This window comes from Schistocerca serialis, chromosome 2 (genome assembly GCF_023864345.2).
Source record: "Schistocerca serialis cubense isolate TAMUIC-IGC-003099 chromosome 2, iqSchSeri2.2, whole genome shotgun sequence".
Lineage (NCBI taxonomy): Eukaryota > Metazoa > Arthropoda > Insecta > Orthoptera > Acrididae > Schistocerca > Schistocerca serialis.
In genome coordinates this window covers 817,947,590-817,966,491 of record NC_064639.1, presented here as the reverse complement: position 1 = coordinate 817,966,491, position 18,902 = coordinate 817,947,590, and the positions used below count along the sequence as shown (strand labels likewise).

Sequence of the window (18,902 nt, the reverse complement as noted above, 5' to 3'; positions counted from 1 at the left end):
GGGATACAGTGTATGGGGTGTTCATAAAGTCTGGGTACATAAAGAATTCTAAAATAATAATAAAGCACATTTTAGTCACTCTAATGTTAATAAATAATATTTTCAACATGATCCTCGTGCTTTTCAATACACAATTTGATGTACTTTTCAAGATTAAGGTGAACTCAATGGAATAGATCTGAAGTGCCATCAATTTTAGCACACTGACAGGTAATGCATTCTATCAGGTGATATAAATTTGGGGGAGGTCGGCGGATGAGCAGACCGCTCCATATGATCTCTTCCCCCAATCCATTGAGGAAAATTGTCATCAACCAATATCTAACAGCTGCAGCAAAATGGGCAGGGGCCCCATCCTGCTGAAACCAGTTTGGAAGTCCCTCACTCAGATGCTCAATTTAAGGCATCAATTTGTCTCTCAGCATGTTCAGATAAGTCTCGCCCGTTACATGTTCATCAAAGAAGAAAAGTCATAGCACATGAGCTTTCCACAAGTCACACCATACTATCACCTTTTCGCAGTCCTTTTGGATGGACTCATCCAATCTGGTGGATTGCCTTGAGACCAGTGTCGAAGATTTTGTATGTTCACTTCACCATTCATGTAAAACACAGCTTCATCACAGAACAACACACAGTCTTTAGTAAAAATTGATATTTTCATCCAAGTTATCTGAAAACTATTCACACATGTGTTGTTGTGGTCTTCAGTCCTGAGACTGGTTGGATGCAGCTCTCCATGCTACTCTATCCTGTGCAAGCTTCTTCATCTCCCAGTACCTACTGCAACCTACATCCTTCTGAATCTGCTTAGTGTATTGATCTCTTGGTCTCCCTCTACGATTTTTACCCTCCACGCTGCCCTCCAATGCTAAATTTGTGATCCCTTGATGCCTCAAAACATGTCCTACCAACCGATCCCTTCTTCTAGTCAAGTTGTGCCACAAACTTCTCTTCTCCCCAATCCTATTCAACACCACCTCATTAGTTACGTGATCTACCCACCTTATCTTCAGCATTCTTCTGTAGCACCACATTTCGAAAGCTTCTATTCTCTTCTTGTCCAAACTGGTTATCGTCCATGTTTCACTTCCATACATGCCTACACTCCATACAAATACTTTCAGAAACGACTTCCTGACACTTAAATCTATACTCGATGTTAACAAATTTCTCTTCTTCAGAAACGATTTCCTTGCCATTGCCAGTCTACATTTTATATCCTCTCTACTTCGACCATCATCAGTTATTTTACTCCCTAAATAGCAAAACTCCTTTACTACTTTAAGTGTCTCATTTCCTAATCTAATCCCCTCAGCATCACCCGATTTAATTTGACTACATTCCATTATCCTTGTTTTGCTTTTGTTGATGTTCATCTTATATCCTCCTTTCAAGACACTGTCCATTCTGTTCAACTGCTCTTCCAAGTCCTTTGCTGTCTCTGACAGAATTACAATGTCATCGGCGAAACTCAAAGTTTTTACTTCTTCTCCATGAATTTTAATACCTACTCCGAATTTTTCTTTTGTTTCCTTTACTGCTTGCTCAATATACAGATTGAATAACATCGGGGAGAGGCTACAACCCTTTCTCACTCCTTTCCCAACCACTGCTTCCCTTTCATGTCCCTCGACTCTTATAACTGCCATCTGGTTTCTGTACAAATTGTAAATAGCCTTTCGCTCCCTGTATTTTACCCCTGCCACCTTCAGAATTTGAAAGAGAGTATTCCAGTTAACGTTGTCAAAAGCTTTCTCTAAGTCTACAAATGCTAGAAACGTAGGTTTGCCTTTTCTTAATCTTTCTTCTAAGATAAGTCGTGTTCCAACATTTCTATGGATCACACCCTATTTTGATTGTTTTAAGTTGTGCAATACCTGTAACTTGTACAGATGAAACCTCTCCTCTGCCAAGATTTTGTGGATGGTTGACCTTGGAACACCCAACTCCGTGGATGTCCAATGAAGCAATTTCTTTGGGCCAGCAGAGACCTTGTTGAAGGCAGCCTCTTTCGTTTCATGTGAAGTCTTTGATCATCCCGACCAGGGCTTGTCCAACACACTGCCTGTTTCTTTAAACTCAGTGATTTTAATTTCCTGACGGCAGTAAAACAAATAGATCGATGATGAGAGTGTTGAAGGTTAAATTCTTCCACAATTTTGCGATATGACAATCCTTCTCCTTCACTTAAGAATATCAACTCCACTTGTTCTTCTTTAGTCAGAGCCACCATTCAATCTGAAAAAAAAATTATTAGAATTAATTTTATGATTATTATTATTTATTTATTAATATTTATAGAAAATAGAATATTTATTAGAATTCCCTATCTATCCAGACTTTGTGGACACTGTAGAAAAACATCCAAAGCCCTACTCTCAGCTCCTCTCAGCAAGACTCTGTATGCTTCCATGTTCATCTACATCTACATTTATCCTCCGCAAGCCACCCAACGGTGTGTGGCGGAGGGCACTTTATGTGTTTTGTGTCATCTGATACATCTGTGCATGGATACCCTAGGTTTTGTCCATAAATATTTCTACTGATTCCCTATTTTTCTGTGTTAAGGTACTCAATTTTTCCTAGGAAAACTTTGTGCTGTTTTGCTTCTGATAACATTGTGATAACCTATCAGTTAACTGCTGGTATCTTTCTGCCTTACTGAGAACTTCACCTGCTAATTGTAAATCAGCCACACAGAGAGTAATCTTGTGTGACTGACCACTCATTGTGGCAGTAGCCTTAACACTGTCAGGGAATGCAATTACAGCCTCTGTTAACTTGCCAGAAAAGGTGTTACTAACATAACTGTCAAAGGATTGAAAGAAGAAGGGGATGGGGGGCTACCTACACTACTGTCTTGGCTTCCTTAGGCCCTTATTTTATCTGCTAAACCACAGCCTGTAAAATTTCTACATGCCTACATAGCTCTTGCTGATGTTGGGAATTTAACCCTGACAATACGTGTACCTGCTTTTTCAAAGTGGCAACAATCTCACTCATAGTAGCAGAATGTGTTTGTGGCATTCTGTGCAATTTGGTACTGTCATTAACAACAACACAAAATAAAAAGAGAAAAACTGCACTTCCAACACATACATAATAATTGCACACTAAAATTTCTGGCATATCATTGCCCAATGAGACTCAGAGCAATCCTGTGCCACATGCCCCAATTGCCTACAAGTACTGCACGTGATTGGCACCACCTTAGTACGTGGCAACTCACGCCCTGATAGATAAGTGCCCAGCAATTACATTTGCAGCTAGTCAATCTGCTACTGTTCCTCGATGGGTAACATTTCTAATTGTTTCAGTTGAAACCACAAATGATGTTAATGCAGATGTCAAATAAGTTTCTGTAACATTCTCCTTAAACAGTGACAAATGCTCTTGTGGTTTAAGAAATGACATTTTAAGGGTGCTACTGATGTCTCTGTGAGTTGACACGGCTCATTACAGATACACATATACACTCAAAAGGCCACCAGTGAAGAAAACCCTCACTTGACAGACCACATCGTGCTGGCACTGCTAGATAACGGTCGATGCTGTAGATGTAGCTTCACTGTCATTTGCGTCTTGAGGTGAAAAAAATTCTGGCACCGATGCTGCGACACAGCTATTTTCTTACACGAATTTTGTGACCTGATAAGCTGAGGTCATTTTGCGAACAGGAGATCGTGCACAGAGTGTAGGGGAGCGGTCCATTTCGTGCCCAGATGCATCAGTGACACAGCAGTATCTGTAATAACATGTATTTGTCATGCAAAGTGTACAGAATTGTGAGTGCCTCCAGAGCTACGATCAGAGGCCGGATGCAGGTGTGCGTGCTGCAAAGAAGTGCCGATGCCTCGTCAGTGTGGTGTCACATTGCTCCCACGGGTTAGTGCCGTGACTGCGTGCTGTGGTGGTGGCATTGGTGGGGGTGTGAGAAAGGTGCTGTCCATACAGACTCTGTGAAGACCCAGTGCATCCACCACTTCAGCACTCTCAAAGACAGCACCCGTGCACTCAGATGGACACTGCCAACCACGGTCCAGGATGTTGGTTATCGTGAAAACTAGGCCCCGGTCATCCACGACGGTTTGACCGAGATGGCGCAGGTGCTCATAAGTAAGCCAGGAGGTTGCACAGACGTGCCATACCCAGTCAATGTGAAGGTGGCAGCTTGCGGATCATCCGCGATGACCTGTAATGTAGGAGGACTGGCCACACCCCAGTCTCATCCACAATGACCCCACAGGGCTGGCGACTTACCAGTCTTCTCATCTTCAGTGACCTAGTAGGCAGCAATGACAGACCACACCTGTGGTACGCATCAGATTGGCTGCATCTCGGTGTCGAAGTTAGCGAGCAGGCAGTAGGCAGGCAGTTATCGATCAGCTTGTCACGATTTAACTGAAACTCAGTAGACTGTCATCCTCTCTTGTTCTAACTATGTGGACAGACTGGCAGCGTGACAGAATATGGTCTTGTGCTCTGAAAGCCTCACTATTTAAAGGGCCCAGTGCACACCTGTGACATGTTGCCTCTGAATGTATGAGCACAGTTGCTCTCGTTTATCCGACCTGTCAGCACTCCTTGCCTTGCTGTGGTAACTCAGTAATTATTCTGGGGGTCTCTGAGCTCGGTTCTTTCTGTCTATGTTTGATTTTGTAACGGTGCTTGAGCAGTGGAGTTACGTAGCATTACCTCACAGTTCTTTGTTAAGTAGAACCCGCAACACTTGTGTTTCTGTCTACTCTTGACGTTTGTTGCATTGGCAGTACGTTTTGTTGACATACCGGTAATCGGCCCAGTGCTAACTTACTCTGTTCTGAGCCTACTTGGTAGAACTTTTTAAAAAAATTTTAACATGTAGAATGAAATTATTCTGTTGTGCAACTTATTATTGGGTAGGTGATCAAAAACTGGGTGCGACATTGTGCACCCCTTTTGTTCTAAAGACAGCCGTAATGTGGATTAAGGAATGTAATATTTTTCTTCTGGGATTGTAATTTTGTACATCGTTGTTCCTATTTAACTACCGTATACGTTTACACTTCGTGTGAGGATAAATATACTGCGAAGGCCCCACATCTGTGATAACCTTCTTCTAAGGAATAAGTCTCGACAACTGTGGAATGCCCATGAAAACTGCTGTAACCCGACACGTATGTAGTATGGGTTAAAAATTTTACTCGAGAATGGCTGCACAGTTGAAACAACAAAGTACACAAATTAAAAATAAAATTGAATTGAATAATAGCCAATGCAGGAAAATTATTTATTTTAAGAAAATGTCTACAAAATTATCAAGTGTGAGCACCACATATTATTCTTACAGTACGTCTTCGAGCAACGAAGACATACTCTCACAAAGATTAGTCACCTCAGAACATTATTTCATACAACATTATTGAATGAAAATACACAGAATATGTTAACTTACTGGCTTGTCACCCCCTAAGTTTTGCAATGGTTAGAAGTACATGTGTGGCTGAATGAAGTTGTTTTAGGAATTCCAAAGTGCTTTTCCCCACTTAAATTCTCATCAATGTGGAAACCTAAAATGTTTGAAGTTTCCAATCTACTTATTATTTTCTCACCACATGTTACACTTACATTTGGTGTAGTACCTCAAGATGCCCAGAAATGAATATGTTGTGTGATTTTTAAATAAGACCATTTGCAGAAAACCATACACTAATATTTTTAATAACATTGCTTACTATTTCTTTTACTGCTGTAAGTATATTTGAATTTATTACAATACTAGTACTACCTGAAAAGAGAACTAGTTGTGCCTGTTGTATATTAGATGAAATGTCATTTACATACACGAGAAACAATAGTGGACCAAAGATTGAGCCTTGTGAAATCCTGTAAGCAATTTCTCCCAAATCAGAAGATTCTCCTCTTCTTACATTGGTTGAATTACTGGGTACGGATGTTTTGACTGTAGAGTGAAACTTGTCAATGACAGAAGAATAAATAGTTTGTTCAGTTATGAACATTCACCCCTAGTTGTCCTTTGTGCAAGAATTTATTGGAGTGACTCGACCCGTCTGAAGTGGAGGTTTTCAGTCTTGTGATGCAAGAAAGAATTTCCACCCAGTGATTACATTATGTCTATATATTGGAAAAATGACAAATTGGATAATCTGCATAAGTCATAGTAATTGCCATTACAGTATAAATACCAGGTTGTTGTAGATATGGTTCAAGTAAAACCATCTGCTCAGAAAATATAGTTTCCTTCCACTTTTGATGATGGATATCAAGCGTCATTGAAAAAGTGAGCTACGGAATTGACTAGAGCCCAAGCCAGTAGTGGTGGTGGTGCTGGTGCTGCTGCTACTACTACTACTGGTCCTGATGATGATGATGATGATGATGATGTCAGTGTGTTTTTACAATCTCTTGGCAACTGTTGTCCATGGAGGATTCCTGTCTGTGACGGTCTCTTCTCCAGAAATCATTGCCTCATTTGTTTTCCCTTATTTTTATGGGTAATCAGTGACATTTGCCTTGTAGATAAGAATAAATGTTTTGTCTCTTTGCGACTGGAATTTTTATTATTGTTTAACCACACCAGTTTCACCTAATTGAATTAGGCGTTATTAGTGATTTTTATGCCTCGTGTGTGCATTTGCCCCACCATATGAATCAAAACATAAGTTTCCGGTCAGCTATAGTTTTGCATTGCACTGCACAACAAGTTGACCCATGATTTAAGTTTTCAGTCAACTGCGTGTCTCATCTGAAACTTTTACTGGCTTTCACCACATCTATGGCACAGTACCAAAAACTTTGCAGATACAACAATATAGCTATACCCTGATGCTTGGCTCAGTGTTCCAGTTGTCTCCCCACCTAATTGTGGTTGACATAAGAAATTTTGTGTTATTTCTGTACAGAATTTGTCCCATGTGTCAAGATTGTATTCATTGATTCAAAAATACTGTTAAATGTTATTGTCCAGTAAAAGCTTATGTTGGCCAGGCTCTTTGGACCTGTGACATGGTTGAATCTCTTCAATGATTAGCCGCTACAGCTCAGCTTCTACCTTCTTTGTTTTTGTTTGTCTTTTGATTTGCTGTGGAATTATTTGCACAGGCCTCTAGTAATTATTACACTAAGCATAACCTGCTGCATACTGATAGTATTTTACTTGTGATGATTTTGTGCTTCTTTACTAAACTTGATTTGGACAGTGCTCCACACGAAATGGCATTGGATCACCTGATTGTCTTAGCTGTGGTTCTGTATCTTAAGTATACCTAAATTGTGGTGAAAGGAACCTCCCTGTGACAGTAAATACAAATCTTGCAGATATTTTTCTACAGCAAGAGTCTCTGCAAGAGGGCCAAGACCATCTGGTACATACTCTATCAAATAAGGATTGTGAGTTCATGCTGAAAACCCTGAATCCTGGATTGCTTCTGCCTAAAGATATTCATTGATGAGAAGATCCCTATGTGGCTGAGCCATGCCATCATGAAGAATAAAATCTCCACCTGTTGCATTAGCGTAAACATGAACATGTCACAAAGCATGTTATCTCTGCAGACATAAATAGCCACAGTGAAATGTAGGTCTTTGTGTCCACATAATAGTATGTTAATCCACACACTGATACTGCCTCTTTTGGAGGCACTCCTTTCACAGTTATTTGATGGATCACAACAGATCTCAATTTCTCTAATAATTGAAACATGGCTGATATAATATACATGCTTTATCAAGACCACACTTTTAAGCTCAACAAGTCTTTGTACAGTGCATGACCCACTTTTGAAGTGAATGAACAGTCTTCCATTGACTTGCAGTCAAGTGTACATGATAATTTACTCTTGTGATGAGTAGTGAGAGCTACATATGTGACTGATCAGGACACACATCCAATCATCATGAAGCATTCTGTATACAGTTGTTGTTGTTGTTGTTGTTGTTGTTGTGGTCTTCAGTCCTGAGACTGGTTTGATGCAGCTCTCCATGCTACTCTATCCTGTGCAAGCTTTTTCATCTCCCAGTACCTACTGCAACCTACATCCTTCTGAATCTGCTTAGTGTATTCATCTCTTGGTCTCCCTCTACGATTTTTACCCTCCACGCTGCCCTCCAATACTAAATTGGTGATCCCTTGATGCCTCAGAACATGTCCTACCAACCGATCCCTTCTTCTGGTCAAGTTGTGCCACAAACTTCTCTTCTCCCCAATCCTATTCAATACTTCCTCATTAGTTATGTGATCTACCCATCTAATCTTCAGCATTCTTCTGTAGCACCACATTTCGAAAGCTTCTATTCTCTTCTTGTCCAAGCTATTTATCGTCCATGTTTCACTTCCATACATGGCTACACTCCATACGAATACTTTCAGAAATGACTTCCTGACACTTAAATCAATACTGGATGTTAACAAATTTCTCTTCTTCAGAAACGCTTTCCTTGCCATAGCCAGCCTACATTTTATATCCTCTCTACTTCGACCATCATCAGTTATTTTGCTCCCCAAATAGCAAAACTCCTTTACTACTTTAAGTGTCTCATTTCCTAATCTAATTCCCTCAGCATCACCCAACTTAATTAGACTACATTCCATTATCCTTGTTTTGCTTTTGTTGATGTTCATCTTATATCCTCCTTTCAAGACACTGTCCATTCCATTCAACTGCTCTTCCAAGTCCTTTGCTGTCTCTGACAGAATTACAATGTCATCGGCGAACCTCAAAGTTTTTATTTCTTCTCCATGAATTTTAATACCTATTCCTAAATTTTCTTTTGTTTCCTTTACTGCTTGCTCAATATACAGATTGAACAACATCGGGGAGAGGCTACAACCCTGTCTTACTCCCTTCCCAACCGCTGCTTCCCTTTCATGTCCCTCGACTCTTATAACTGCCATCTGGTTTCTGTACAAATTGTAAATAGCCTTTCGCTCCCTGTATTTTACCCCTGCCACCTTTAGAATTTGAAAGAGAGTATTCCAGTCAACATTGTCAAAAGCTTTCTCTAAGTCTACAAATGCTAGAAACGTAGGTTTGCCTTTCCTTAATCTTTCTTCTAAGATAAGTCGTAAGGTCAGTATTGCCTCACGTGTTCCAGTGTTTCTACGGAATCCAAACTGATCTTCCCCGAGGTTGGCTTCTACTAGTTTTTCCATTCGTCTGTAAAGAATTCGTGTTAGTATTTTGCAGCTGTGACTTATTAAGCTGATAGTTCGGTAATTTTCACATCTGTCAACACCTGCTTTCTTTGGGATTGGAATTATTATATTCTTCTTGAAGTCTGTATACAGTACTTGATGATATTCCCCCGTGATTATTGCACGAAGAACAGGACATTGTCTAGTAGTGAAGTGGTCTAAATCAAGACAGCCCTACATATATACCATATTCAGAAAGCCCTACGTACACAATATTTCAAGAGAGAACATTGCAATGGCGAGAGTAAGAAGTTGGACCTTCTCAATGCTGAATATGTGATTACAAATTGTTACAACATTCTACAAACAACAGTGGGGTTAACATTTAACTACGTGGCCATTTCTGGCCGAATTCAATCTGTTACTAATTTGTCGAAACACACTGTGTTCATTTATGTTCCATAGGTGCGATCGTGGAGCAGACTCTTCAGCGATATGGAACTAATCAAACACTGCATTAACAAAGACGAATGGCTGTCTGAAACTAATAATGTAGGCTGCATTAACAGTTATATGTCAGTAAACTATACCTGTGCTAATATATGATATATTTTATCATCAAATGTCATTTGACACATGCAGCTAGATTAAGGCTGCTGCTAGACTTTTCCGTATGTTAAGCTCTTCACGTCCTGTTGTACCTGCAAGTTTTGTAATGTTAAGTATCCATCTTACATTAGGTTGTCAGCTTGGTCTTTTCTTGTCTCTGGAAATCTAGCTAAAAAGTTTTAGGTACATCTGCTGTCCATTCACTCAGTTACGTGTGCCACCAATCACCATTTTATTTTCAATTCGCTTAAATGTTTTCCACTCCAATATTTCCCTGATCCACATTTTTTTTCTTTTTTTTTCTGCCTTGCATAGTTATTGTCGACGTGGGTCAGTCCATCATTCTTTCAGTTTCCGAATGGATTTCTTAGTGAAAGCGCGTGTCTCACATCAAAACTGATTATTTACACTTAATTTACTGTGTATTCATTGGACTCTCAAATTTGACAATCATGGTTATTTTAACAAGAGTGCCCCAGACCATTTGTACTCTTTGCTATTTACCCAGTTGTGAGTTTCAACTGCCTCAACTTTTTTTCAGTATGTTAATTTTACATTATTTTTGTCTTATTATTATTGATTTTCAGACCTATTTTCAAACTTACCCTAATGAACTATTCCTTACATTTTTTATGTTAATTTGCACTAGCACTAAATGGTACACTGTCATCAGCAAACCTAAGGTGATTTAAATGTGATCCATCAATACACTAGTGTACTTTTTCAGCTTAAAACCTTAAGTGATGTTAATGCTGTGAAAAGATTTGTACAACACAGGAGCATCTGACATGAATATGTACACCCCGTAGCACAATTTTTAGAGATGATGATGTAATTAATATTATAATATGATGACTGTGTATTATTCATCATTTTATCACCTGATGATGATGATGATGATGATTGTATATTTCACCTAATGCAGTACTGTGAATACTTTTTTGAACCTGATCGTGGCAAGACAACTGAAACTGGTTCAATAATTAAGTATTTTATGAGCCGCTCAAGGTGATAATATGATATTTTTCAAATATTTAAGAGCTGTGAGGCATCACCTCCTGAAAATGTATTACGAACTGTTGTGATTACAGCCTGTTAAATAAAACTTACTTGATTTTCTAGCCGCTTGTGCAGAGATAAAAAATAGCATTTTCACATTTCCGGTTGTGAAAATGTCATCAGTGTAAATTACGAACATACCTAATTATTTTTTTCATCTGTTAATTAGGTTCCCTTGTATTACGTTTGTTTCAGGTGGAGCAGTTGTATATGAGTAACAGCAGACATGACATGAATAAAATTTTATCAGAATTGCTGATGGAATCACTTGTAGTACCAGTAAGGACACCTGAAAGACTGATTATGGAACATGCATTGCTTGTTGCTGTTTTGCATAGCAATGTGGATACTGAAGTAGGTACGTTTCATTGTCCAGCTTCTGCATATATCTGTGGATTGTTTTGAAAATATCGTCTTGCTGTCTCTCTCTCTCTCTCTCTCTCTCTCTGTGTGTGTGTGTGTGTGTGTGTGTGTGTGTGTGTGTGTCTTTAAATATGTCTGCTTGTGTCTGTATGTGTGGATGGATATGTGCGTGTGTGCGAGTGTATACCTGTCCTTTTTTCCCCCTAAGGTAAGTCTTTCCGCTCCCGGGATTGGAATGACTCCTTACCCTCTCCCTTAAAACCCACTTCCTTTCGTCTTCCCCTCTCCTTCCCTCTTTCCTGATGAGGCAACAGTTTGTTGCGAAAGCTTGAATTTTGTGTGTGTGTTTGTGTTTGTTTGTGTGTCTATCGACCTGCCAGCGCTTTTGTTCGGTAAGTCACCTCATCTTTGTTTTTATATATAATGTATATATATATATATATATATATATATATATATATATATCTGTGTGTGTGTGTGTGTGTGTGTGTGTGTGTGTGTGTGTATATAAACTCAAGTGGGTAATGATCTTATTTCTCTTTCTTTCCGTCAACATTTTTAGAAAGTGCATACATTTGTTAAATTTCACTTACTGGAAATATTGCTTGAAAGATGTAGGATATGTTATCGTGAATTACATTTTTTGATTCCATTAGTAGAAGACAATTACTTACTTTTTTCGTCGTCCTGTAGTTTGGTTCTGTAAAGTATTGGGTAATCTTTACTAAATATGATGTTGTTAAACACAGTATGTGAGATGGGATCTAAAAGCTCCTTTTTCTTCTGGGTGGAGTGGTAGTAGAGGTGTGTTCACCTTTGTGATGGTTCTACATATACTGTTTTGAATTAGTTGACCAACTGTCATCCATAGGTAGGTGTTAGGTCATAATACTTGTTTGTGCACTTGTTTTTCCCACGTCTGGCAATTTTGCTTCTACAGACATGACAGAACAGTGCACTAATATCAAATTCAGCTGAAAATATTCATTGCTTTGTGGATCTTATGAAAATCTCTTGCTACAAAAAGCACTTAGTGTATACTAGATGTTATGAAACAGACTCAAAACAAGGTGAAAAGCTTTATTTTAATATGTGAGACTCAATGTGAAAACAGTGTTTGTTTTCTTAGTTGTTAGTAATAGTCCATCATTAAATATGGTATCCAAGGTACCTCAGTTAAACAGCTTTATTACCTTCAAGTGCTGAAATTATTTCAAAGGAAACTCCAGAATAATGGCCACATGAAGATGTTGAGCAGTTGCCCTCAGGAAGTATTTTGGAGTTTACACAACATGCTGCAGTCCCAAATCCCAGAGCTGTACGTCCAACTGATCCATTGAACAGTCATGCCTTTAGAAACTGTTTGCCTTAGTCAGTCAAGTGTTGGGACAAGTGCATTGACACTATTTTGAAAGTGAAAAAAGTTTTTATATGTTTTGTGAAATATAAAATATTTAATTGTAAAATTCCTGTTGCTTTTGAGTCCTCCCTCTTGTGAATTCTTTTGTGGCAGAAACAAGTTAACCCTTTCAACCTTTTCTATGTGGTACAACAGTTCATCATTTTGATGTAGCCATTTAGCCATTTTGACTGTTCCTATTCACTGGTGCACCACACAGTCAATCTGAACACAAGTGTAGTAAGAGGTGGCTGCATTAACTAAAACTGTTACATTCCTTAACTATTACAAATAAAATGACAAAACCTTCAAAGCAGAATAGTCATCTCATATTATGATCTAAGTAATTTCAGTCATTGTTAATTACTTTATTTTATTCTTTATGTTATTATACAAAAAATACACTGATTTTAACGTGCTCAACTGCTACCAAAATGCAATTTTTGGTTGCTGAGAGACAGACTGAGGGAAAAGGCATCGAGAGTAGGGAGTACTCTAATATTCTTTCGTGTATCATTATATTATTGTGAAACAGTTGAAAGTTTACTCATGTGGAGTCTTAATTCATGCAGGTATACACTTCTTGCAAGCAAGTGTAAAAAGGTTTCATGAACTGTGCAGTGAAATAAAGGATACTGAAGACAAACAACTTGACAATATAGTGCTAATAATATCTCATCTGTACAACTTTAAGGTAAGTGGAATATTTTGGAATAATTGTTGAATGTTCCTCCTTTGATCTGTTGGATTTTTTAAGGAACTGTTGTGCAAACAGTATCTGTCATTAACTTTTCCAGTAATTTCAGACTTAGACCGACACACAGAGGATCTGTGAGATGAATATTTTTATGTTTCTAGCCGAACTGACTTATCCTCATTAGACACAGTATTTTGACAACTGACCCACTCATCATCTTCAGGTACTCTGAGCAGTAGCCTTCTGTGTGCTTGCTACCTGTACTCCGACCAGTTGTGAGATATTGAGTTGTGTCAACTGAATTTAACATCAGGTTACCACTGTGCCTTCTGATGGACATCATTTTTCCTGTATCCACTCCATTATTCTGAGAAATGCAGAGTCCCTCAGAATTTGGTGTCTCTAACAAATGATTCCTGAGAGCTTAATAGATGAGTTCCCAAACCTTGTTCAAATTGAGGCCTTTGCTCCTGTTTGTAAGGTTTTCAGATATCTTTATTTTGATGGCTTCCTTAATTGTGCTGCTGTGGAACATTGGAGCCTGTGCCATAATATTGGTTGTACCTTATTTCAGTATACCAAGCAGTGCTCAGTTCCAGCTGATTTTCTGCAGTGTTGCTGACATTCGTTACACCTCTCAGACTGTTTTGATGGATTGGTTAGTGAACCTACATCTTCTTTATTGCATAGCCAATTTTCCTTGATGAGAGTGAAAGGCCATTGGATGCTCTCTCTCTCTCTCTCTCTCTCTCTCTCTCTCTCTCTCTCTCTTCCCCCCACCCCCCACCCCACCCCCACCCCCACCCCCACCTCCTCAACAATTCTTTGGAAAACCATTTGTAGTTGTTATTGTTCTTTGACAAATCGGTCCTTGTCTATCCTTACCACAGCACTTCGTTTTGATGACTGGCAACAGAGGTGTAAAGGTAAATACTGGTGTGTGTGGATCTTCTGTACTCAATGACCAAGGGATCTATCTACTCTTCTACATCTACAACCCATACAACTCTAAGGTAGGGTGTACATTTAATACATTGAGGACAGCAAGCCAGCTTTCTTTTTCATGTTCCATCATGAATTTTATATTAGGATAAATAAGTCTGAGTGTTCCATGAAGTTATGATGTTTTCCATTCCATGTGGCAATACCACAAACATGTGTACATACGTATTAGTAGAAATTTGTGAGCTTGCAATTTGTAGGTTTTAGTACCTTTACTTACAAATATTCCATGCAGATGTTTGCTACATCATTTGATAACTGACTATCCATTGCTGTCCTATCTCTGATAATATACATACTGACTTTAGAGCCTGAATGAAGAGATCAGTAATTATCAAATGTTTTACCCATTAGTTGCATGGATTCCGAAAGTAGGACTCTAGCATAGAGGGAGGCCATATTGAAACTGACCATATCTATGTCTTGGATGTTGTAAGTAACTGATTTGGTACAAAAAATCAGCAGAGTTGTGAATGTGATGTTCACACTTCCCCTCATTTCGGCTGGGAATGTACTTAATGTATTTTACCAACATGCTGTGTCCATACTCCAGTGCTACTAACTGTTAGTTGTAACGGAATACCTTCCTTGTGTACCTAAAGATGGCTATTTAATTGTGTTGGGAGACATTAATGGCGTTATGAGGCATGCCTAATGCACTGAGAAGGCTTATTACCTTATTTTCAATTGAGGCTGAGAAAGAAAGAGAAAATCAACTATCACTTTTCTAAACTTTGCTGGCTAAGACTCCATAACTATGGCAACCATGCATTTCACTCCCGCAGTAGAATATATAAGGTCCAATGTGTGATATTAAAGATGACGTGGGCCCCTGGAAACTAATTTGTAGTCCTATTGCATTTTGCACAAATGTACTACTTACTTTCTGGTCAGTGCTACACTCCTTGCAGAATCGTGGTTTCCTTTGTCACCTGCCTCCATTCTTTTCTGTCCATGCTTTTTTTTTTTCATTTCCTGACTCCTATTGCTTTGAGGTTCTCCTCCATATCTTCAAACCACCATTTCCTGGATCTTTTTCATCTCTGTCTCCCTTTGGGGTTTCCTATAAACACTTTCTTAACATTTGAAGTTCTGACATTCTCTGTACATGTCCAGTCCGTCGTCTTATTCTTCGTTGCTTCGTTTTCACTACAATATTCATCTGTCCAAAAAGTGTCTTTAGTTCTGTGTTTGTCCTTATTCTCCAGCTTCCTTCTTCTTTCACCATCCCAACCATTTTTCTCAAAATCTTCCTTTCCCATATCAGTAACTAGCTTTCCTCTTTTATGGTAACCTTCTAATCCATGAATTACTAGGTCTTAAAACAGTCAAATGTAATTGGTGTTTTCCCCTACAGACATTTCTGGATTTGAATATATTCTGTAGGGAATAGTAACATTGGTTTCCATGCGCTATCCTTCCTTGAATTTCTGCTGCTGTCCTCATATCATCTGTTGTTATTGAGGTATTTAAACTTTTCCAGTATTTGGTACTATTTCCAGTTTACTTTTATTAAAGTCTGTTCTCTATCCCCACCAAGATCTCCCACCATCATATACCTTGTTTTTCCTTTATTTGTATACAGTCCTAACTTTCGCACTAATCCTTCTAATGCAGTGTAATTATTCTTCAAAGCTCTGATATTCCTTGCAATTAATGCAATGTCATCAGTGTATGCCACCACCTGGACCTGCTGGCTCAATATTGATCCCTCTGGGTTTATTGGCATTTGTCAAATTATCTCCTGTAGTGCTAACTTAAAGAGTAGTGCATAGGTCACATCCCTCTGCCACAGCTCCCTTCCCACATGGAACTCTCCTGACAACTCTTCCTCTATTCTGACCTTGCAAACTGTTGCTTTCTTTGTAACTGTGGTCAACTTCACTAATTTTTGTGGGATTCTAAAATTGTTCATACTTTGGAGGATCTTACTCCTGTGTGGGCTGTTGTATGCTTGTTTACAATCAATGTACAACTGATAAAGTTGCTTGTTGTATTCATAAAATTTCTCTAGCACTTGTCTCGATAAAAATATCTGGTCTATTATGGACCAATTTCTCCTAAATCCAGAGTGATAATCCCCCACTATCATTTCCACACAGCATTCTAGCCAAGAGGCTAAAATCTTGCTGATCACCTTTCAAGTTGTATCTAGGAAATAATCCTGTAGTAACTGCTGCACTCTGCCCTATTCTCTTTCTTATGTAATGAACAGATTATACTCAAGCTCCAATCCTTAAGGCGCATGTCCACTAGGAAGTAAATTTTTGCAAATCACTTGCAGGAGCTGCTTCTGCAAGTCACTTGACATGGACACACCCTCAGCGAGTCAATATCTGCAAGTTCTATGTACTTGCTTCCACAAGTTAGTGGAAACAGTTGCCTGCATGTTGCTGTGAGTACCTGCCAAACTTGACAGTTGCTGGAAGTTCAGTATTGGTATGACGGTGTGATTGTCAAAACAAGGTGGCACAAGGACTGAACCAATGTACTGTGGGAACCCATAAACATATATATTTGCCCACCGCCAGCCAAGTAAGAGCGAAAAAATTAATCAATTACTTGGTTTCACCAGAAGGAAATGAAGAGTGCCAGTAGAGACCTCTAAATTTTAGCTAATTTTTAATTGTAGTGTAAACATAAATGCATTATGTTTGTAGTAAATAATGTTTGCGAAAATCGAAAATAATTAAAAGGCGATCTCTCGGTGATCTAGCTTCCAGCATTTTTGTATACTGTTTTCAAATGCATTACGTCTGTAATAAAAGAAATAAATATTGTTTGCAAAAGTTGAAGAACAATTAACAGGTGATCTCTTGGTGATACAGTTTGCAGGATTTTTGTATGCTGGTTTCAGACATTTTATTGTAGAATTGACAAGAGGTTTTCAAAAATTGCATGTGACATTCTCATAAAGTTTTTAATCGGAGCAAAGTCCTGTAATTTTCATTAGTTCAGTAATGTCTCTTGATAAATATGTACACCTCTGTACTCATTTCTTCACTCAAACATTTATCTTTTCTTAACTTTTTGATTTTCATCGTGATTTTCCTTCAATAATAATGCTGCAACAATGATGGTGACTGCTCTGGTTTTTGGCATGTCACTGTAAACATTCACTTGCCAATCTCATGACATGTCTCTAGTGGAAACACTTCTGCAAGTACTTGCAACAAGCTACTGAAATTAACTTGCCCAAGTGACTTGTAGAAGTAAACTTGTGCAAGTTTTTGTTCTAATGTAAAACAGCTCAGCAAGTGCTTGCAGTAGTTATTTCAGAAGTTACTTGCTAGTAGATGTGTACCTTTAGGCATTTTTTTCCCCTTTATGTACATTTTTTTTGTTATTTCATTAACAGCTGTTTCTATTGTCTATCACCCCAATTTTAATAATTTGCCATCAGGTGCCACCTTCTCCTGCTGTTTTATTATTCTTTAAGTTTTTATTGCATTCTTCACTTCCTTGAAGTCTAGAGGTTTGACTTCCTGCTCCTCCACTTCTGATTTTAATTCCAATTCCAAATTCAGTTACTCCCCTTCATCATTCTAGGTCTCATCTCTGTTCACCCCTCCCTTTTCCATCAGTAACTCAGCAAAATACTCTTCCCATTGCCCTTGCTTTTGTGTCCAATTAGGATTCCACTTTAATCATTATGTGGTTGGAATCCTCTTTTCTTTCTTCATTTCTCTAGATCTTTCGTAGCTCATTATCATCCCACATTTTGTCCAACTGCTCTACCTTCTTCATCTCGTACTGCCAATTCTTCATCTTGCATAACTTTTCCACTCTTTTGCTCTTCTCTCAGTAGTCTTTCGTCACTAATCTTGTTTTGCTTTGCAGCATTCTTTATCTTGCAACATTTCTCTCTTGGATTATCAGTGAGCATTCCTCATTGAACCATTTCATTGCCCTCTGGTGTTCTACCCTCCCAAGTAGTTTTTCTGTGGCTATACTGATGGCTGTTTCCAGTGCCCCCCATTTAGTTTTTGCATGCCCTTCTTTTCATATGCTGTTTCTTGTGTTGATCCTTTCTTTTAATTTCTACGTGTATTCTTCCTTCTTTTCTTAGATTTGGATACTTTTTATATAATGTTTTGCTTTTCCCATACCCTTTTTGTTTCTTGCCATATATGTGTTCTTGCTATATCTGATCTGCACTATGTAATGCTCTGTGTCTCCATCTATCCATCTACAGCTACTAACTTCCATAATTTCTGATCCATGCTGTTTATGAATAATTACATGGTCTACCTGGTTTCTTGTAACTCCATGTGCACTTCTTAATATCTTTCCATGGATGCCACGTGCTTTTAATCATCATCTCCTTGCATTGGTGAAGTCTGTCAGCCCTAGTCTATTATCATTACTGACTTTATACAGGCTTTCTTGCCCTACTATGCTGCTATACATATTTTTATTTCCCTGTTTCTGCATTCATGTACCAAGGATCATTTTTGCATTATGCCATTGAACTTTGCTGACTTCCTCCTCCAGTTTGGAGTAAAATGCATCTTTCTCATCTTTGTCTGATTCCTCTGTAGGGGCATAGGCACACATCATTGTAATATTGATAAATTTTGCCCTAACTCTCAAAGAATACGACCTGTTGCTAAGTACTGTAAAAGTAATTACATTTG

At 38.6% G+C, this 18,902-nt stretch overlaps 1 protein-coding gene across 3 annotated transcripts in view; it reads left to right on the top strand.

The window, feature by feature from the left end:
• Positions 1-18,902, top strand: part of LOC126458064 (nucleolar MIF4G domain-containing protein 1-like) — a 127,854-nt gene that overhangs the window by 35,696 nt on the left and 73,256 nt on the right. For all 3 annotated transcript variants that reach the window (XM_050094864.1, XM_050094863.1, XM_050094865.1), the window contains exons 4-5: positions 11,000-11,162; positions 13,139-13,260. In XM_050094864.1, coding sequence (XP_049950821.1) covers positions 11,000-11,162; positions 13,139-13,260 — 285 coding nt within the window. The remainder of the gene's footprint in view (positions 1-10,999; positions 11,163-13,138; positions 13,261-18,902) is intronic.